The sequence below is a fragment of the Lampris incognitus genome, chromosome 1 (genome assembly GCF_029633865.1).
Source record: "Lampris incognitus isolate fLamInc1 chromosome 1, fLamInc1.hap2, whole genome shotgun sequence".
Lineage (NCBI taxonomy): Eukaryota > Metazoa > Chordata > Actinopteri > Lampriformes > Lampridae > Lampris > Lampris incognitus.
The window spans coordinates 89,147,622-89,170,268 of record NC_079211.1 but is presented as its reverse complement, the minus strand read 5'-3'; the positions used below and the strand labels follow the sequence as shown (position 1 = coordinate 89,170,268).

General features: G+C 45.3%; 1 protein-coding gene and 1 pseudogene across 1 annotated transcript in view; one reads left to right on the top strand and one right to left on the bottom strand.

Annotated features, from left to right (window-relative positions):
• Nucleotides 1-3,070: 3,070 nt before the first annotated feature.
• On the top strand, nt 3,071-4,642 carry LOC130111132 (kinetochore protein NDC80 homolog; annotated as a pseudogene).
• A 1,205-nt stretch (nt 4,643-5,847) lies between these two features.
• Nucleotides 5,848-22,647, bottom strand: part of LOC130111123 (centriolin-like) — a 43,407-nt gene continuing 26,607 nt past the window's right edge. Inside the window, exons 7-13 of the mRNA XM_056278174.1 lie at nt 21,731-21,902; nt 20,237-20,371; nt 15,513-15,671; nt 14,563-14,697; nt 13,613-13,778; nt 9,280-9,440; nt 5,848-5,913 (exon numbers count right to left, since the gene is read on the bottom strand). Coding sequence (XP_056134149.1) covers nt 5,848-5,913; nt 9,280-9,440; nt 13,613-13,778; nt 14,563-14,697; nt 15,513-15,671; nt 20,237-20,371; nt 21,731-21,902 — 994 coding nt within the window. The remainder of the gene's footprint in view (nt 5,914-9,279; nt 9,441-13,612; nt 13,779-14,562; nt 14,698-15,512; nt 15,672-20,236; nt 20,372-21,730; nt 21,903-22,647) is intronic.

Sequence of the window (22,647 nt, the reverse complement as noted above, 5' to 3'; positions counted from 1 at the left end):
CTAGATGTCATGGTCTCTGGTGGTAGATGATTTACTAGACATCATGGTCACCGGTGGTAGATGATTTACTAGAGATGATTTACTACACATCATGGTCACCGGTGGTAGATGGTTTACTAGACATCACAGTCACTGGTGGTAGATTTACTATGCATCATGTTCTCTGGTGGTAGATGATTTACTAGACATCATGGTCACTGGTGGTAGATGATTTACAAGAGATGATTTACTATGTATCATGGTCACTGCTGGTAGATGATTTACTAGACATCATGGGCACCAGTGGTAGATGATTTACTAGACATCATGGTCACCGGCCGTAGATGATTTACTAGACATCATGGTCACCGGTGGTAGATGATTTACTAGACGTCATGGTCACTGTTGGTAGATGATTTACTATTTATCATGTTCTCTGGTGGTAGATGATTTATTAGACATCATAGTCACTGGTGGCAGATGGTTTACTAGACATCACAGTCACTGGTGGTAGATGGTTTACTAGACATCACAGTCACTGGTGGTAGATGATTTACTAGACATCATGGTCACCGGTGGTAGATGATTTACTAGACATCATGGTCTCTGTTGGTAGATGATTTACTAGACATCATGGTCACCGGTGGTAGATGATTTACTATGCATCATGTTCTCTGGTGGTAGGTGATTTACTAGACATCATGGTCACTGGTGGTAGATGGTTTACTAGACATCACAGTCACTGGTGGTAGATGATTTACTAGACATCATGGTCACCGGTGGTAGATGATTTACTAGACGTCATGGTCACCGGTGGTAGGTGATTTACAAGAGATGATTTACTATACATCATGGTCACCGGTGGTAGATGATTTACTAGATGTCATGGTCTCTGGTGGTAGATGATTTACTAGACATCATGGTCACCGGTGGTAGATGATTTACTAGAGATGATTTACTATACATCATGGTCCGCGGTGGTAGATGGTTTACTAGACATCACAGTCACTGGTGGTAGATTTACTATGCATCATGTTCTCTGGTGGTAGATGATTTGCTAGACATCATGGTCACTGGTGGTAGATGATTTACAAGAGATGATTTAATATACATCATGGTCTCTGGTGGTAGATGATTTACTAGACATCATGGTCACCGGTGGTAGATGATTTACTATACACCATTGTCACTGGTGGAAGATGATTTACTAGAGATGATTTACTATACATCATTGTCACTGGTGGTAGATGATTTACTAGAGATGATTTACTAGACATCATGGTCACTGGTGGTAGATGATTTACTAGACATTATGGTCACCGGTCGTAGATGATTTACTAGACATCATGGGCACCAGTGTTAGATGATTTACTAGATATCATGGTCACCGGTGGTAGATGAATTACTAGACATAATGGTCACTGCTGGTAGATGATTCACTATACATCATGGTCTCTGGTGGTAGATGATTTACTAGACATCATGGTCACCGGTGGTAGATGATTTACTATACACCATTGTCACTGGTGGAAGATGATTTACTAGAGATGATTTACTATACATCATTGTCACTGGTGGAAGATGATTTACTAGAGATGATTTACTATGCATCATGGTCACCGGTGGTAGATGATTTACTAGAGATGATTTACTATACATCATGGTCACCGTTGGTAGATGGTTTACTAGACATCACAGTCACTGGTGGTAGATTTACTATGCATCATGTTCTCTGGTGGTAGATGATTTACTAGACATCACAGTCACTGGTGGTAGATGATTTACTAGAGATCATGGTCACCGGTGGTAGATGATTTACTAGACATCATGGTCACCGGCCGTAGATGATTTACTAGACATCATGGTCACCGGTGGTAGATGATTTACTAGACATCATGGTCACCGGTGGTAGATGATTTACTATGCATCATGTTCTCTGGTGGTAGGTGATTTACTAGACATCATGGTCACTGGTGGTAGATGGTTTACCAGACATCACAGTCACTGGTGGTAGATGATTTACTAGACATCATGGTCACCGGTGGTAGATGATTTACTAGACGTCATGGTCTCTGGTGGTAGATGATTTACTTGACATCATGGTCACCGGTGGTAGGTGATTTACAAGAGATGATTTACTATACATCATGGTCACCGGTGGTAGATGATTTACTAGATGTCATGGTCTCTGGTGGTAGATGATTTACTAGACATCATGGTCACCGGTGGTAGATGATTTACTAGAGATGATTTACTATACATCATGGTCACCGGTGGTAGATGGTTTACTAGACATCACAGTCACTGGTGGTAGATTTAATATGCATCATGTTCTCTGGTGGTAGATGATTTACGAGACATCATGGTCACTGGTGGTAGATGATTTACAAGAGATGATTTACTATGTATCATGGTCACTGCTGGTAGATGATTTACTAGACATCATGATCACCATTGGTAGATGATTTACTATACACCATTGTCACTGGTGGAAGATGATTTACTAGAGATGATTTACTATACATCATTGTCACTGGTGGAAGATGATTTACTAGAGATGATTTACTATACATCATTGTCACTGGTGGTAGATGATTTACTAGACATGATTTACTAGACATCATGGTCACTGGTGGTAGATGATTTACTAGACATTATGGTCACCGGTCGTAGATGATTTACTAGACATCATGGGCACCAGTGGTAGATGATTTACTAGATATCATGGTCACCGGTGGTAGATGATTGAGGTTTCATTTAAATCACACAGTTCACTGTTGAAATATCAAAATAGAAAAAGGGAGTTTTAAACTTGTGCCTACTTCTTTTCGAACTACCGAGCTTTGAAACATATGTTTGATGATGATACCGTTTGCTCGTTTCTTTCTTTAATTTTTATACATTTTAAACTTTATTTTTAACGTTCAAAATAAACTGAATAAACTAAACTAAACTAAAAGTGGCATATCTTGAAGCATACGTATGCAAACTGCTGCCATTAATGAACTCCAGGGGACGCACCGACACCTCACAGTGACGTCCTCTTATAAACACTGCTTAACCACACCTCCAATCATTTCTCAATGAAAACATGTCCAAGCATGTAAGAAAAGGAAGAGGGAAAAATGCAAATATATCCCCTATCACTTCTAACAATCTTACCCCAGAACAAAAAAAAAAAAGAATCTGGTTTCATCCTACTTTTTTTTTGTGCCTTTTTCTGTTATCTTTTTTATATCAATCATTTTCTCGTTTCTTAAAACGGCAACAAGACCATGTACAATTGAAGATTTTACCAAGTTTCAGCTACGAGAGATGGATTAAGGAAGGTTGAGCTGAACATCTAGAAGACAGTCCGATCTGTGTATGTGGGTGGCAGACACCAATGGGATGAGCATGGCGTATGTCACACCGCAGAGAAAACCTTCATTTGGAAAGCTTAACGGCCCCAAACTCCAATCTGTCACCTCTGAAAAGCAGACCAGCTTCTTCGGTGCTTGGACTAGTGGAATGGTTTTAACTTGCAGGAGCTGAGAAGGTCAAGAACACCAGACCCCTGCATGATAAAGGCTTTGTTCAGCAACGCATCAGACAACTTCATGATTTCTTGTCAGAGCATGGTTTCCCAGGCTCTGTGACAGCCAAGACCCTGCAGTCTCCCTCCACCAAGGAGTTCCTTAAGATATTTGAGTTAATTTATTGCCAACTAGATCCAACATTTCAAATGCCAACCTCAAAAGATGAAGAAGAGGTGCCATGTATCCTTAAAGACCAGGGGTATCTATTCGCTCTTTCTAAAAGCTTCATGTATTCTGTTGGAGCTCCACGCACCTGGCCGCAGGTCCTTGGGGCTCTTATTTGGCTTATTGACACTGTCAAGATGTATTTGTCTATGAGTAAGCAGGAGCCTAATAACTTTTCTGAAGACATTAATATCAAGGATGGCGCTGAATATAATAAACTCTTCCTAGATTACACAACTGAGGGATATGCCAAGTTAATGGAAGGACAATATACATTTGAAGAAGATGAGGCATACTTTGCTAAATTAAAGAAACTTTACAATGTGGACGAGGTCCTATTGTCCTCGATGGAGGAGAAGCACAGGATACTGAGTGCTGAGGTGGAGCACCTTGAGAAAGAGAATCAAATGGACCCACTGATGAACAAGAGGATGGAGAAATTGAAGCTGCAAACAGACCTTAAGAAGCTCCAGAGTTATCATGGCAGCCTGGAATCATTCAACGCTAACCTGGAATGCAAAGCCTCAGAACTGAACAAAGAGATTTAGGCAACTGGTCACTATCTGGAATCTGTACGTCAGGAGAAGGAAAAACTGCAGCACATCATGAAGAACCAGAAATTTACTCCATTTGATGTAGAAAGAATCAACAGAGAGAAAAAGGAGCTTCATCAGACCATCTCCAGACTCACCAAGACCATGGAAGAGGCACAACAGCACATGTGGAATGAAGAGATCACTCTTGCCAAAGTCAAAGAGAATGCAGAGCTGAAATTAGGGGAGTACCATAAACTAGCCTGCAAACTAAAGCTGATCCCAGTGTCTGCAGAGAATGCCAGCGGTCATGATTTTGAGATCAAGAGCTCCTCTGACTACAGACCCAGGACTATGGCCAAAGGTGATAGAAGAGGAAGAGGCTGAAATACAAAATCTTGGCCTTTGCCAAACGGCAAACGCCATCAGGCCCTCTGATGGCGATTCAGTTTCTTAAATATGCAACAGACCTGTCTATTCCTGACCCATCAGTCTGTAGCAGTACCACCCCCACTCCAACATCACAAGCATCCACTGGAAGCTTGAATGGGACAGAGAAGTCCGGAGAAACCAGCACCAGTTCACTAGCTAGAATAGCTTTAACCATTTCCAGCGCTGTCTGACAATCTGCTGACCAGCTGAACTTAATTCCCCTCTTCAACAGGTTTGTGAGTGGTGTTGTCACAGCTGCGAAGTTGGGAACAAACTGCCTATAAAAACCACACAGGCCCAAAAGGCACATTAGCTGGTGTTTTGTTTTCAGAACAGGTAGGTCTAAAATGGCTTGCACCTTGGCAGTCCTTGGTCTCACTGAACCTTGACCCACCTGGTGCCCCAAATATGTGACCTGTCCCTTTCCAATCTCACATTTGGGCAAGCTGATTATCAACCCCGCTTGTTTAAGATGCTCAAACAGCTGTCTCATATGCTCCACGTGATCAGACCACGAAGTGCTATAGCAAACCACATTATCCAGTTATGTGACATTGTTCTGCTGTCTGGAGGTTTCCAAATCCATTAACCTCTGAAAGGTTGCCGGCGCGTTTTTCATGCCAAACGGGAGAAACTGACAGCGATACGAATTCTGCGTCACAAATGCAGACACATCTTTTGCCCTTTCTGTCAATGGGACTTGCCAGTAGCCCTTTAACAAGTCAAATTTCGACATAGTGTGCACTGTCGATTTTATCAATACAGTCCTCCAGCCTGGGTATAGGATATGCATCTGTTTTAGTTACATTATTTACCTTTCGGTAATCAGTGCAGGGATGCACAGTTAAATCTTGCTTGAGAACAGAGACTAAGGGCGAACTCTATTCACTTGAGCCTTTTCGATCACACCAATTTCTTCCATGTAGAGCAACTCTGATTTCACCAGAGCCCATTTTTGTGGGTTAATCCAGTATGGATGTTGTTTAATGGGGGTTGCCTCACCAGTGTCTCCATCATGAGTTATTAAATTTGTTAAGCCAGTGGTATCGCTAAACAGAGGACTACACTAATCCACTAGATGTAATACATCCTCTTTCTGCTCTGTGGCGAGATGACTCAGTGACTTTCTGAGATTGGCCAGGGCACTGGAATTCTTAAGCCTAGCTGTAAACTGGTTCAACTGACCCAACCCCATCATCCTCACTCTCCTCCACTTCCACAGTAACCTGAGATGTGATACACCAACGGGTGGAGTGTCATGAGTATAATACGGTTTCAAGAGATTGATGTGACATAGTCATGATTTCTGTCTCCGGTCGGGTGTCTCAACAACATAATTGCAATCATCCACCTTCTTGATAACCTTATATGGACCATAGAATTTCACCCCCAGCTTACCTCCACCCATGGGCAACAACACTAGAACCTAGTCTCATGCTTTGAAGGTACGCTTCACTGCCTTTTTGTCATAGTGAGCCTTCATCTTTCACTTTGCTGCTTCCAAATTACTCCAGGCCCAGTCACAAGCTGCATGCAGCTGGTCCTTGAAGGATGCTACTTACTGCAAAACCCCACTAGGAGTACCTTTCTGCATAGCTGACTGCAAAAGCTGTTCTTTCACCATCTTCAGTGGCCCTCTCACTTGATGTCCATAAACCAGCTCAAAAGGGCTAAAACCTGTAGCCTCATTCGCAGTCTCGCAGTTTTCACCATGTAGACGTGGTTGAAGTCACCGGAGATGATGATGAGGGCACTCGGGTGTTGTGTCTGTAGATGAGCTACGGCGGTGTGAATGACGTCCCACGCCGCCGTCGGGTTGGCAGAGGGGGGAATATAAACAGCTACAACAATAGCATGTGAGACTTCCCTGGGCAAATAATATGGCTCGAGTCCCACAGCTAAGAGTTCAATGTCCGGGCAACAAATACGTTCCTTGACGGTAATGTGACCAGGATTACCCCATCTGCTGTTAACAGGAATAGCAGCTCCTCCTCACTTGATCTTACTACTTACTTCCTGAGCAATGCCTGTCGGGCCGAACAGTGAAAGCCGTCGATGGAAACGTTGTGGTCGGGGATGTCCTGGTGCAGCCATGTTTCAGCCACACACACGAGGCTACATTCACCAAACTCTCCGACTCCCGACTAGCGCCGTTAGCTCGTCCATCTTATAGCCAGCGATCTCACGTTGCCATGACGAGAGAGGGGGCATACGGCTTATCTCCTTCTACCTCTCCGTGCATCTGCCTTCCGCTTTCTTGATTTATGTCCTTTACCCCGTCGTCCCCGAAAAGATCTCACCGTCCTCCTAAGCTCCTCGAGGATTTGGTGAGTTTGGTCCGTAAAACTAGCCAGTCGAAGCGCCAACAGCTGGTCTCTGCTGTAAACAATGAAGCCGCGTAATTGGCAGCGCTGTCTTCGGGAGGAGAGAGGGAGGGGGGGCGGAGTCGGCTTGTGTCGTCACATGAGTGCGCCTTTGTGTGGGGAAAAGCAGTGGGTCGGCCTGGAGGCGCCTTGTCACGGAAGTGGCGAGGCGTCTCCTTCCAGACTGCCGGCCGGGGAGATGCAGTTGGCGAACGCATGCAGTACGAGGGTGGGTGTTTGAACTAGAATAGGGAGTGATTTGCCACTAAATTGGGAGAAACAGGGAAACATCGGAAATACATTTTAGAAAAATTAAAAACCAAAAAAACCAAACAACGGAGCCCTGTTATGTTGAGCACTGTCGACACGACGCTCAGAAAGGAGTATTCCAAATGTCAGAAAAGTGATTTAAATTCCTCTGGCCGCATGGTTACAGAAGGGCACAACTTAGAAAGACCTAACTACCTACTTAGCTAAACAATAGGAACAAGATAGAAGAGTTATTTAAAAAGAGTGAGAGCGACTGCAACAAGCGGCTGTCCTGGTCAACACAATACTGCACAAGTGGGAAGACGTAGATTAAAAACAGGATCAGGGATGAATCAAGAGCAACTGGACTTGGTATATAACCGTGAAGACGTTTCGCCTCTCATCCAAGAGGCTTCCTCAGTTCGGGCCTTTCTGACTAGACCAAGCTATTCTGACTGGCTGCTGATGAGACTCAGTATTCATCCTCTAGGAGTCGTTGTCAGAGCTATAGATGTCCATGGCTCTTTGTGTCCCGATGTTTACCAACGTCTATCTACACCTAAAGGAGAAGACACACTCCTTCGAGGACAGCAACGTACACATTTTGGACAGGGAAGATAGATGGTTTGAAAGAGGGGTGAAGGAAGCCATCTATGCGAAACTGGAAAAACCATCCCTCAACAGAGGAGGAGGTCTGCTACACCACCTATCTCCCACTTACAATGCCGTCCTTTCATCTCTACCCAGGAGACTCAAGAAGCCTAGCCTCCAAGAACATCAGTCGGTCACTAACGGCTCCAACGACTCCCATGACCACTGAACAATGAAGTCGAAACTAACACCCCCAACGACCGTCGCTGCTAAACAAATGCAAATCAATAGCTCCGATAACGACGGGCGCGGCCAAACATTGGTGCACAAAAGAGCCACGCATATCTATGGCTCTGTTAGCGACGGGCGTTGGTAAACATCTGATCGCTAAGAGCCACGCATATCAATAGCTCTGACAACGACTCCTAGAAGATAAATTCTGAGTCTCGTCACCAGCCAGTCAGACTAGCTTGGTCTAGTCAGAAAGGCACGAACTGAGGAAGCCTCTTGGATGAGAGGCGAAACGTCTTCACGGATATATACCAAGTCCAGTTGCACTTGATTCAACTCCTTTGGATAACCATGACCTGGATGAATGAGAACATTCACAGACAGGATCAGGGATGCAAACTCATCAGGGGTGAAATTGGTGACAAGATGCATGCCCCCTAGAGGAATTAGGGGGCATGCCCCCACAGGAATTTTTTTTATACCAGCTTTTCCCCTATAGCCTCATGCTATAGGGGAAAAACTCACCCTAGAATTATTGTGATTATTGTGAATTAAGGTTGTCATAATGCTACTGTAAGAGATTCTTACCTTAAAGCATGGGGGCAGTCAAAAACTGACCTCCCAGAGATGGCCCTGCATTGCACGTGCCAAGCAGAGCCAGGAGCTTCTTTTTTGACCACACAGAAGGAGTGGTTCTGAATTCATTCCCCATGACTCTGTCCTTGTAGACCCCCCCCCCCCATCTCAAAAACTCATCGGATCTACACAAATTCCACAAGTGACCATAATTTGGATTAAAACAGCGATTTTTGCTGAAAGGTAACAAGTTTACATCCCTGGTTCTTGTGTGTATTACGAGATAGAATTCTACAGGTGCCACTGCTAGCACTCATACTGCAGATCAGAACATTTCTGCTTATGAACGAGCAGGAATAGTAATGGAATGATAAAGCATTGTATGAGATCCTCCTGCTCTGTCTCCATGTAAACATGTGAGACAGCTCTGCTTTTGAAGCACACAGCAGTGAAGAAGAAAAATGAATCCCAGCTCTGTGTTTTCGCTGTCTGGAGTCGATGTTGCTTTGCCAGCCTCATACATGTTATTGTGTGTTCATGTGTCATTAAGACCCACTACAGTGGGAATGCATGTTGACCTACTGTGTCGGTGTGCTCTGGCATGTTACAGTGCAGCACAGCGCTCTCTGTTGGAGGACTGAGGACACAGCCTGGACCAGGAGAGGGTGAAAAACTCCCTCTTCTTCTGTCATCTTCTGTGGCGTTACCATCACTACCTCCTCCACTGTCCCTCAACTCTGTCTCTGCAGGAGAACACAAGAGAGAGCGTATATAGGCTACAGTATAATTTTGTCTTCTTGGCACTAAACGAGCCCGAGCAAAAACCTTGTGTCCATGGCTTACAGATGCTCTGAGAGAGGATAGGGCTAGGCTCAGAGCAGCTAGTGGGAAATGTTTAAAGTCAAGAGACAATGCTGATCTGCCGGATTATCAGTCACTCCTGTCTTCTCTAACCTCTGATCTCTCCTTAATCCTTTTCCTCCCCCTGCACCCTCCTCTCTCACCCCAACTGACTTTGTCCACCATTTTGAGTCTAAAATAGCAGCTATCAGTGGTCAATTCATTCTCCCGCTGTCAGTCTTGCCCCCGTTTACTGGCCCAGAGACCACAAAGTCCTGGTTCCTCCCAACTCTCTTGAATTTGAGGATTTCTCCTGTCACCGTCCTATGACATATGCCCTCGGCCCCATTCCCTCATCCCTCCTCCAATCTATTACTCCTTCGATCTTGTCCTATCTAGCTCAGATCTTTAACTCATCACTCCTGTCTGGGATGTTCCCTTCTAACCTCAAGCAGGCTCGGGTCACCCCACTACTGAAAAAAAAAAACTTCTCTTGATCCCACACTGGCTCAGAACTATCAGCCAGTTTCACTGCTTCTTTTTCTAGCCAAAATGCTCGAATGAGCAGCATACAAGCAGCTATACTCCCTTCTCTCCAAGCACAATTTACTTGATCGAAATCGTTCATGTTTTAAAAAAGGTCATTCCACTGAAATTGCTCTCCTTGCAGTCAGTGGAGCTCTCCAATGGCCGGCAAGGCCTCTATTCTCATTCTCCTGGATCTTTGTCCTGCACCTGAGACAGTAAACCACCAGATTCTACTGTCTATGCTAGTGGGCTTGGGCATCATGGGCACTGCCCCTTAAGTGGTTCAAATTGTACCTGAAAGGGAGGTCATACCAGGTGTCCTGGTGAGGTCAGGTGTTCACCCATCTCCATGTCACAACAAGTGTGCTTCAAGGCTCAGTGCTCGACCCCCTCCTCTTTACTCTCTATACTACATTGACTCAATCATTTCTGCTCACAGTTTTTCCTACCCTTCTTATGCCAACAACACCGACCTCCACATCTCCTTTCCTCCTGATCACACTATTCTGTCAGCAAGGGTTGCGGACTGCCTCACTGACATCTCTGCTTTGATGAGGGAATGGCACCTACAGCTCAATTTATCCAAGACAGAGCTACTGGTTATTCTTGTTAACTATACTATTCTCAGGCCTGTATAAGTCAATCCTTGTATATATGTATATCTGAAGATTGTTGTGTTGTTATTCTATGTTAAGTACACTGTGAGAGCCACAAAACTGGAGTCAAATTCCATGTGTGTGCAAACTTACATGGCTAATAAACCTGATTCTGAGGAACATATCTATCAGTCTCGGTACATCAACAATCAAGTCCACTAGTTCTACAAGAAACCGTGGTGCAACAATCATTCTCAGATCACATTACAGCTGTCTCCTGCTCTTGTTTCTTCACTTCATATAACATCGGACCTTAACCTGTCACAACATGCTGCCAAGCTCTTGGTCCAGGCTCTAGTTCTCTCATGGCTAGACAACTGCAATGCATTTCTGGCTGGTCTTCCTTTCTGTGTAATCCAACCATTCCAAAGAATCTAGAACAATGCTGCATGCTTGGTCTTCAGCCTCCCAAAATGTGCACGTCACTCCTCTCTTTGTCTCCTTACACTGGTTTCTAGTTGCTGCTCACATAAAGTTCAAAACCTTGTTGTTGGCATTCTGAGCAGTTCATGGAACTGCACCTAGTTACCTGCAATCCTGTATCAGCATGCACACTCCTCTTCGATTACTTTGCTTTGCCTCTTGTAGGCTTCTGTCTGTCCCATTTAGTAAAATGACAAGCTCTATATCCAGACTCCAGACAAAAGGTCCCTCTTTAAGGCCTACCTTTAACCCTGAAATGATCTCTGGTTGCAGGTATATTTACCTGGGACCTTACATTGGCTGCCACTGTTGTGCCATATTTTGTCATACCCAGTTTTCTCATGTATACACTTTTCTACTTGACTTGATTGCCTCACTGGTTTATCAGTGTTTGGGCTTGATTTTTCTTTTTGTGCTATTGCCTCCTAATCTGTGGTTGCTGTAGACTTAATGTCTTGATTTTGTACGCATTCTTGGCTATGATGCAACTACTTCGTATCACTCTACTGTAACAGTTGCCTACACTCGTTTCGTCCTCTAATCATTGACACCCTTGTAAATCGCTTTGGATAAGAGCGTCTGCCAAATTAGTAAATGTAAATACGGTGAATTACATAGGATTATACGGGAGTATAAAGGAGTGTAAAGGAGGAATCATATAGGAGTATAGAGGAGAATAAAGGAGTATAAAGAAGGAGCATAAATGAGAATAAAAGAGGTGTATACAGGATTAAGAAGGAACATAAATTAATATAAACAAGGAGCATACAGAAGTATGAGGGAGGAGTATAACGGAGTATAAATGAGGAGTATAAAGGAGTTTTATAAGCACATGATAAGCACATTAAAGAAATCACCAAGACTGCCTTTTTTCACTTACGTAACATAGCTAAAATTCGGTCTTTTCTCTCCATGGCTGACGCAGAGACTCTAATACATGCATTTGTTTCATCCAGACTTGATTATTGTAATGTTCTGTTCTCAGGTCTGCCACATGCTAGTACTAACGGTCTTCAGACGGTTCAGAATGCTGCTGCTAGAATCCTAACTAAAACTAGGAAATTTGACCATATTACACCAATTCTTGCCTCCCTTCATTGGCTTCCTATCCATGTTAGATCAGAATACAAGGTGCTTCTGCCGACTTATAAAATCCTAAATGGGCTTGCCCCATCTTACCTGTCTTGCCCCATCTTACCTGTCTGATCTCCTTAAATCATACCTTCCATCTCGAGCTCTTTGCTCTCAGATTACAGGGCTCCTGTGTGTACCCAAAGTTAAAAAGAAGTCAGCTGGTGGCAGCAGGGCCTTTTCCTATCGGGCTCTATTTTTGTGGAATAACCTGCCTGCTGCCATCAGACCACCAGAGTCTGTTGAGTCCTTTAAATCCAAACTTAAAACTCATCTTTTTGCCTTAGTTTACAAGTAGTTGTCTTTAAATTGAGTGCTTCACAACCTGTACTGGATGGTGGGTCAGTTTCTGTCTCAATGAATTTACCAACCACTGTTCTGCCGACCAGATTATAGATTATATGGATTATAGCGTATAGATTATAGACTATAGATTATATCGTATAGATTATATAGATTATATCATATAGAGTTATAGTGTCTAGATTATAAACTATGAATTATAGAGTATAGATTATTGACTATTGCAAACTGTTCTCTTCTCTCACATGTCTTTTCTGTCTCTCTGAACGATGTCTTCTCCTTTCTCTTCTTCTGCATGTGAATGGTGTGATGTGAGTCTCCCTTGTGTGCACATGCAGTCTGCCCTCCTCCCAGGTCTCCATGGTGATGGTGGTCACCACCTGGACACTGCTTGGCATTCCCCTCATCACATTTTCTTTATATACTATATCTTTACAAATCCGTATAATTTTGTGATCCTGTTTTAATGTAGTGTCCTGCTCTCACTAAGATGTGTGACTAATTCCTCTTTTTCACATGGTGATGCTGGTCAGGTGGCTCAGGTCCTGAGCTGCTCCGGTGGCCTCTGGACACTGCTTGACATCCTCCTCATCATAGTCTTCATATAGGTTATAATTCCATTATAATTGTGTTATCCTCTTTCAGTGTTGTATTGTGTAAATTGTGTAAACACAACATCATGTCACGTTGTGCGTCTTGGGAGGGAGGTCCTCCTCTGCTGCTCTCCCTGAGCTTTCTTCCTAGTTGTCCTCCCTGTTAAAGGGTTTTAGGGCGGTGTTCCTTATCCGAGGCGAGGGTCTACGGACAGCATGTTGTGTTGCTGTAAAGCCCCCTGAGGCACATGTGTAACTTGTGGTACTGGGCTACACAAATAAAATAGACTTGACTTGACTCATAAACATCAGTAAAACGCCCAAACACCACTCACTAGTGCCATTTGTTCAACTAGTAGTCAGAAATGTCATTACAGCTCCTGAACTATTGTGTGTGTGTGTGTGTGTGTTTATAAACCAGTACACTCCTGTATACTTTACCTGTCTCGGTGCCAGTGTGTGTGTGGAGAACAGAAAGGTGGTTGTACCCTCCTGTTGGCTGTCCTTCTTCCCTGGGGCCACGGACACCACGGCCCCTTTCAGGAGAACTGAGGTACTGCAGCCCCAAACCAGAGTCCTGAGTCCCCTGGGATCCTAAACTGGCAAGCTGATAGAGAGAGAGAGAATGGATAGATTAGGTCTCGATATATTGATAGACAGACAGACAGACAGCTAGATAGACAGACAGACAGGCAGGCAGGCAGGCAGGCAGACAGACAGACAGACAGCTGGCTAGCTACATAGATAGATGTGTGTGTGTGTGTGTGTAAATAATGGCTACTTACACTGAAGAATTGGCTGATAGATTGGTTGACTGATACAATACAGACAGACAGACAGACAGACAGACAGACAGATAGACAGATAGATAGACAGACACACAGACATACCTTGACAGATGGGGTACGGTATCTCGGTCTGTCTTTGGGCCCTCTTCTTTTCGGGGTTCTGGTTCTGAGATGCTGCTGGCTGTGTGTGTGTTGCTGAGCTTTAGCTTGTGCGGCTCTCAGCTCTTCCCTGGTGTGTGTGTGTTGCTGAGCTTTAGCTTGTGCGGCTCTCAGCTCTTCCCCGGTGTGTGTGTGTTGCTGAGCTTTAGCTTGTGCGGCTCTCAGCTCTTCCCCGGTGTGTGTGTGTTGCTGAGCTTTAGCTTGTGCGGCTCTCAGCTCTTCCCTGGTGTGTGTGTGTTGCTGAGCTTTAGCTTGTGCGGCTCTCAGCTCTTCCCTGGTGTGTGTGTGTTGCTGAGCTTTAGCTTGTGCGGCTCTCAGCTCTTCCCTGGTGTGTGTGTGTTGATGAGCTTTAGCTTTTGCGGCTCTCAGCTCTTCCCTGGTGTGTGTGTGTTGCTGAGCTTTAGCTTGTGCGGCTCTCAGCTCTTCCCCGGTGTGTGTGTGCACGTGTGGTGGGATGGGCGCTTGTGCATGTTGGTGCACTGCAGTTTGTGTGTGTGTGTGTGTGAGGCTGCGGGTGTGTTGACGTTTCAAATGCATGTGTGTTTGGTGGAAGCTGTTGTCTGGCTCCTCCATCCTCCTCTGAAACACACACACACACACACACACACACACACACACACACACACACACACACACACACACACACACACACATGCATTAGTCAAGTCAACAACATAAACAACAAGGCACATAACTCGTCGGCATGAATAAACAACACACAACACAAGTCAGACACCCGCCACATCAGGATTCAAACACTAGGGAATAAAAGTAAGTTTTTTTTGGGGGGGGGATTCCCCCCCCCTTTTCTCCCCAATTGTACTTGGCCAATCACACCACTCTTCCAAGCCGTCCCGGTCACTGCTCCGGCCCCCTCTGCTGATCCGGGGAGGGCTGCAGACTACCACATGCCTCCTCCCATACATGTGGAGTCACCAGCCGCTTCTTTTCACCTGACAGTGAGGAGTTTCACCAGGGGGACGTAGTGCGTGGGAGGATCACGTGATTCCCTCCAGTTCCCCCTCCCCCCCGAACAGGCGCCCCGACCGACCAGAGGAGGCGCTAGTGCAGCGACCAGGACACATACCCACAACTGGTTTCCCACCCACAGACACGGCCAATTGTGTCTGTAGGGACGCCCGACCAAGTTGGAGGTAACACGGGGATTCGAACCGGCGATCCCCGTGTTGGTAGGTAACGGAATAGACCATCACGCTACCTGGACGCCCCCCCGGGGGGGGGGCAGAGCTTATGAGAGGAATGCTGTTCCACAGTCTAGGTGCTGCAACTGCAAAGGACAATAAATGACCACTTTGTTTGTTATTGCAGGTTGTAAACAACCACTAATCTGGATGAGTGTTACTCTGTGGTTATGTTTGTGTGTGTGTGTGTACCTGGTCTCGTGTGCGCTCCATCAGGTCCAGGGTAGTATGCAGAGAGCTGAGCTCATGGGCTGTTGAGATCAGCTGTTTGACGGTGAGCTGGTCAGCGTGGGCCACGAGGCTCTTCAGCTGCCGCAGTTCTCTGTGCAGACAGCTTCTCTCTGACCACAGCTACACAGAAACCCACACAGCACAGCACAGCATGCTTTTACACCCCACCGCCCTCCACCTGCACGCACACGCTCTCCAGCTACAAAACCACTCACTACCGGTCACCACACAGATCTCAGTGTCTTCCAACTCTCAACCAGATTGCCAGCCATCGCTTGGAGAGCCTGCTCCGTGCTTCACATCTGGTTAGCTGCTGGAAGAGTGACTAGGGGCTAAACCAGTCGCTGTGGTCTGTATACACATTTACAGGCATTTACACGAGAGATGTATTCTGAAGGTGAAGTGGCTGTTCATTCATAACTCTTGCCCACATGGGGGCGGGGTGGGGGGTTGATGATAACAAGATGGGCACAGGGACAACTCCACTACCCAGCTGTTATGGTCACCATGGAGGCAAGATCCACTAGTTCCAGCTGGCTGATCAGAAACAGAATCACTTTTATTTGGCCGAGCACGTGTTGGCCTACGCATACAAGGAACTTGACTGGGTTCCTCCATTGCTCCCCGTGTACTTACACAGAATATACATACATCCACAACAAAGACAACAAGGTAAACAAACATTTAACTACTATGTACAGAGACACACCGATCAGCCAAAACATTAAAACCACTGACAGGTGACTGATTATCTCGTTACCGTGGCGCCTGTCAGGGGGTGGGATATACCAGGCAGCAAGTGAACAGCCAGTTCTAGAAGTGGATGTGTTGGAAGCAGGAGAAATGGGCACGTGTAAGGATCTGAGTGACTTTGACAAGGGCGAAGTTGTGATGTCTAGACAACTGGGTCAGAGCCTCTCCAAAACGGCAGGTCTTGTGGGGTGTTCCCCATGCACAGTGGCCAGTAGCTACCAAAAGTGGGCCAAGGAAGGACAAGAACAGAGCTACACAGAAACCCAAAGAGAGAAAGAAGAGAAACAGAATATTTATTTTGTGAATTCAAACAAAAGCCAGCGTGTCTCACATGTCAAGAGTCATTTCAAAGAGTATTGCCTCCGGACGCCTTCCAAACACAGCGTGAGCATTACGGAAACATGCACATGGAATCGCGGCTGCATAAAGTCCAACAATTAAAACACAACCATGACCAACAGCAAAACATGTTGACTCGCACCAGCAGTCAGCAAGAGGGAGCTGTGAAGGCCAGCTTTATAGCAGGCGGCATAGCAAGAGCATGCACGCCGTTCACGGAGGGAGAGTTTATTAAAAATTGCATTGAAAAGTTAGGCGACGTTATATGCCCCGACAAGAAGCAGGCATTTGCGAATATCAGCCTCTCCCAAAAGACCATGGCTAGTCGGGTGGATGAGCTGGCCTCCGACTTACAGATCCAGCTAAAAAACTAAAGCCAAGGAAGGTGTTTCATATTCATTGGCTGCAGATGAGAGTACAGACAGGACGGGCACGGCCCAGCTTTCCATGTTCACCCAGGGGGGGGGGGGGGACGCTCAGGTTTCCATCCCTGAGGAACTTTTGGATTTAAAAGCGATTCGCAGGACAACTACTGGACAGGACATTTTGACACAAGTAGAGTGGTGCATCGGTGAAACGGAATCGCAGTGGAATAAACCTGTTGGGCTGACAGAGGATGGTGCACCTACGATGTGCGGGGAGGTCTGTGGATTGGTCAGTTTGGGTCAACAGAAGATTGGGCACACGGGAGAAAACTTGACAGCCTACCACTGCATCCACCAGGAAGTCCTCTGTGGAGAGGAGTTGGGCACGGGACATGTGATGACAGTTTGTTTGGGAATGGTGACAGTTGTAACCAAAACGATGAACTTTATTTGTTCGCGGGGCTTGAATCACCGGCAACTCAAGGCACTTTTAGAAGAGGAGAACTCTGTGCACAAGGATGTGCCATACCACATGGAGGTGTGCTGGCTGAGTCAAGGGAAAGTGTTGCAGAGATTTTATGATACCCGCATTGAGATCGCTCGCTTTATGGAAAGCAAACAAAGTGACTTGGCGTTTATGTGTGACGTAACGGAGCACCTCAGTGCCGGGAATGTAAAACTCCAGGGTCGAAGGCAGCTGATCACTGAAAGTAAAGGCATTTCAAACGAAACTGCGTCTATGGGAGGGCCAGATGTACCAAGGCAACTTGTTACAATTTCATTTAGCAGACGCTTTCATCCAAAGCGACGCACATCTGAGCGTTAATACAACACAAGCAAGGATCTAGTCAGGAGGCGATAACGCAAGTAAGTGCCAAAAAACTAGGTTCAAGTCTGATAGGACATAGGTGGAGATGGAGAGGGACTCAGCAGATCGAATGGTGTTTGGTAACTCGGTCCACCACCGGGGAACTTCAGAATCAGAATCAGAATCAGAATACTTTATTCATCCCCGAGGGGAAATTGAGTTCTATTGCAGACACTCACGCTCTAATAACTAAAAACTAACAAGATACAAGATAAGAAAATAGAAACAGAAATAAAATAGAAATAAGAAATAGAAATAAGAACAAAATATATCAATAAGCATGGTGCACATAACACCCTATCTATACTGCACTACCGCAGCACACAACAAGCAGCACAAACAAAACCCGACAGGGCCAATCCAATGACCATTAACTCAGAGTGTCTGACTGTCTGAGTCTGAGAGAAGAGTTGTAAAGTTTGATGGCCACTGGCAGGAATGACCTGTGGCGCTCTGTGGTGCTTTTTGGCAGAATGAGTCTATTACTAAAAGTACTCCTGTGCCCAACCAGTATGTCATGGAGTAGGTGGGAGACATTGTCTATGACGGCACGTAATTTCAACAGCGTCCTCCTCTCAGAAACCGCCGCCAGAGAGGCCTAATCTACGAGTGATTAGAGAAGAGTCTGGCTAGAGACTTAGGGCCCCGTTGTGGCAGAAGTGCCAGGCACCTTTCATTGGCAGAGCGTAGTGAGCGGGACTGAGCGTAGACCTGAATGAGGGAGTTCAGGTAGGCGGGAGCCGTTTTAGTTTTATAAATGAGCATTAAGGTTCTGAATTTGATGCGAGCAGCAACTGGGAGCCAGGGGGGGGATGTGAACAGTGGAGTGACATGTTCTGTTTTGGGTTGGTTGAAGACCAGATGCGCTGCCATGTTCTGGATCATTTGCAGAGGTTTGAAAGTGCATGCAGGGACACCTGCCTGTAAGCAGCTGCAATAGTCAATGTGTGATATAACAAGAGCCTGTACCAGGAATTGTGCTGAATGCTCAGACAGGTAGGGTCTAATTTTCCTTAGGGAAAATTAAAGTACAATCAAATTAAAGTACAGGGCAAATGTGCACGACCGAGCAATTGAGGCTATGTGAACCTTAAAGGTTAGTTGGTCATCAATCATGACACCCAGGGTTCGGGCAGACTTCATGGGAATGAGTTGGGTTGATCCGAGCTGGATATTGTCTGCTATTGTAAGGATGAACTGGCTGGGATGACAAGGAGCTCAGTCTTAGGTAGGTTAAGGCAGTGGTACTCACTAATTTTCCTAGGAGAGCCACTTATAAGTAAGACCATTCCTCAAAAGAGCCACAGAGATTGCAGATATAACTCAGGTGTTTTTTTTTATCATCACTCTCACGATGTTTACCATCTTTGTGTATGTTTAAAAAAAAATAGTACCATGCTTTCCATCCTTACATCTCTTTTTATTCTCAGTTAATAATTACATTGCATTATTAAAATATATAATACTTGTTTGTGCGTTTGTAAGGCTGGGAGTGGAATCTATCTTATGTACGCATGTACATCTGCAATTATACATAAGCATTATCAACATGAAAAAAATGTTTCACAAATACAAAGCTACACACATAGGCTATACGTCTACCCATGATCCCACGCTGTTACGTAGCCTACGTTCTTGAACATATCTTCAGTATGCTGCCATCTGCTGGATAATTCATTTCAATGTGCTAAAACAGGACACAAACAGAACCTGTAGAAGTAAGTTATAGCTATGTTCTTATCGTTACCAGTGGATCTACTATATGAGGCGCAAAACAAAGTCTCACGAGCCCCATGCGGCTCGTGAGCCACGTAAAGAGTAGCACTGGGTTAAGGTGAAGGTGGTATTCTTTCATCCATGCTGAGATATCAGCAAGGCATGACGATGTCTGTGCTGAGACTGTGAGGTAATCTGGCGGGAACGATAGGAAGAGCTGGGTATCGTCAGCATAACAATGGTATGAGAAACCATGGGAGCAACTGACTGCATTAAGTGAGGAGGTGTATATTGAGAAGAGAAGGGGGCCGAGCACTGACCCTTGAGGTACCCCTGTGGATAAGCCATGTGGTTTGGACACTTCTCCCTTCCAACATCTCCCTGAGATCTCCCTGAGAGGTAGGATCTCCCTGAGAGGTAGGACATGAACCAGCAGAGGACAGATCCTGAGATACCAAGCTCAGTGAGTGTGGAGAAGAGGATGTGGTTGATTGTAGCTTCAAGTTTTAACTTTAAGCTTAGTTTTAAGTGTTGACATTGGTGAAGGATGAATCAGCCCCATTCTTCCACTAGTGAGTGATGGTTTTCCTCTAACATGTTATAAAAAAAGATGGCAGGACGGCCCCTGACCCCTGGGCTCTCACCTTAGCCAGTAGTGTGTCACTTTCCTCCTCGACCTGCTGAACCTGCTGCCTGCTCCGCTGAAGCTCCTCCCCCTGATTATGTAACTCTGCCCTGAGATGCTGGAGCTTTGCCTCACTACTGCGGTCGACACTCATCTGCAGTGAAGGAGCAGAGTTTGTTATCAGGCTAAGATAGAACAGAACTGGGCGTCCGGGTAGCATGGCGGTCTATTCCGTTGCCTACCAACATAGGGATCGCCAGTTTGAACCCCATGTTACCTCCGGCTTGGTCAGGCATCCCTACTACACAATTAGCCATGTCTGCGAGTGGGAAGCTAGATGTGGGTATGTGTCCTGGTCAGCTTATTATGAATCCCACGGCACTTCTAGGCAAGACACACCATGCATAGCATCCAGGCGCTAGGATTCTAAGACCCGCCCCTACTCTGCATCTGATTAGCTAACCTTAACCCTAACCCCATCCTAACCCTAACCTTAACCAACCCAGCCAACGGAGGCAACGTGTACTGGCCAATCTGGCCAGTCCTACCGCTTGACTGTTATGCGGCGTGTGTCTTGCCTAGAAGTGCTGTGGGATTCATAATAACGCGTCCTGGTTGCTGTACTAGCGTCTCTTCTGGTCGGTCAGGGTGGAGGGGAACTGGGGGGAATAGTGTGATCCTCCCACGCGCTACGTCCCCCTGGTGAAACTCCTCACTGTCAGGTGAAAAGAAGTGGTTGGCGACTCCACATGTATCGGGGGAGAAATGTGGTAGTCTGAAGCCCTCCCCCGATCGGCAGAGGGGGTGGAGCAGCGACCGGGACAACCCTGAAGATTGGGGTAATTGGCCGGATACAGTTGGGGAGAAAAAGGTGGAAAAAATATTTTAAAGAAAAAAAGAGAACTTCAGTAGATGTTACAGTATACAATAGACGATATACTTGGGCAGAGGAATGACATTACAAGGACACAGATAAGCTAGCTAGGTGTCTAGTAAAATAGTCTTATAGGAAACCAATCATAATTTGATTCTTGGTCTATTCTAAACATTTAGCTAACTCATAGAATAGGGACTGTGGGTATCTGGTGTATTTTTTAGAAGACAGAATGTTCTGTTTTAAATAATAAATAAATTAAATTCCTTTTCTTTACGTAGAACGGGTTTCAGACTGGCTGATCGACAGCTGGCACTAACTGATAGATTGTTATTTCATACTTCCATTGTGTATTCTACACACACACACACACACACACACACACACACACACACACGCGCACACACACACACACACACACACACACACACACACACACACACACAGAGCATTGTTCTCTATACGGATTGGTAGGTAGAGCATAGTTCTAAGTACTATTAGCAGTTAACAGTTGTACTGGGTACTTTTAACAGAGTAATACCGCATACTGTAAACAGCATAGTATTTATTAATATAAACAGATGAGTACTGGGTACTCAACAGAGTAATACTGAGTACAGTATATTATTTGGTACTGACAGTGGTGAGTTGGGTCTCTAGGGTCTGAAGCTCGTCCTGAATGTGGGTCCGCTGGTTCAGGGCCTGTCGATTCTGCTGTGTAGCGGCTTTGATCTGATCAGCGATGTGCTGCTGGACGTCCCTGTAGAACTTCTCCAAACTGTGACCCAAAACATCTTCTGGACCTCGAGGACTACAGAGAGACAGAGAGAGACAGAGAGATATATTTATATCTACTATATCTTCTAACTATAGCTACTATATCTGCTATATCTATGAATGAATGAGTGATGGAGATGTAACGTGAACATGTAATAAGCAGGATGTAACGTACCCATAATCCACTGCCAGTAACGTGGCATGATCAACAAACCCACACATCAAACTCAGTGAACACATCTCCGCATGCATCAGATTATTTGGTACATGTTGGAAAAGCAGTAGGAGGAAGTACACACTTATTTATTCCTACCCCTCCCCACCTACTCTTAAGTTAACTCAGCTACTGTACATTACACACTCACTTCCCACTGTACTGTGTAGTTCACACTCAGTACAAGTTGAGCTGCACAATACAAACTCACCCACTGTGAACTATAAGAGAAGTAAAAGAAAAACACATGCTGATGTCATGTAGCAAGAATAATCACATCTCAGTGCTACGCACAACCCAGATATCCACTCACTGCCATAGAAAGAAGAATTAAAAGACTGTAATAAGAAATGTTTGGAGATACATAAAACTTCACAGTTAACCCAACTCTTCATCGTCCATATATCTCTTGATAATCAGCACTTTGTACTTCTTCTTGAACTGTGTAGTGTTTGTACTGCGTTTGAGTTCCATGCTCACACTGTTCCACTATGTTACCCCTCAGACTGAGATGCCCATGCCCTTCACAGTTGTACCAACACATCAGTTCTTGAGGTTTAGTGTC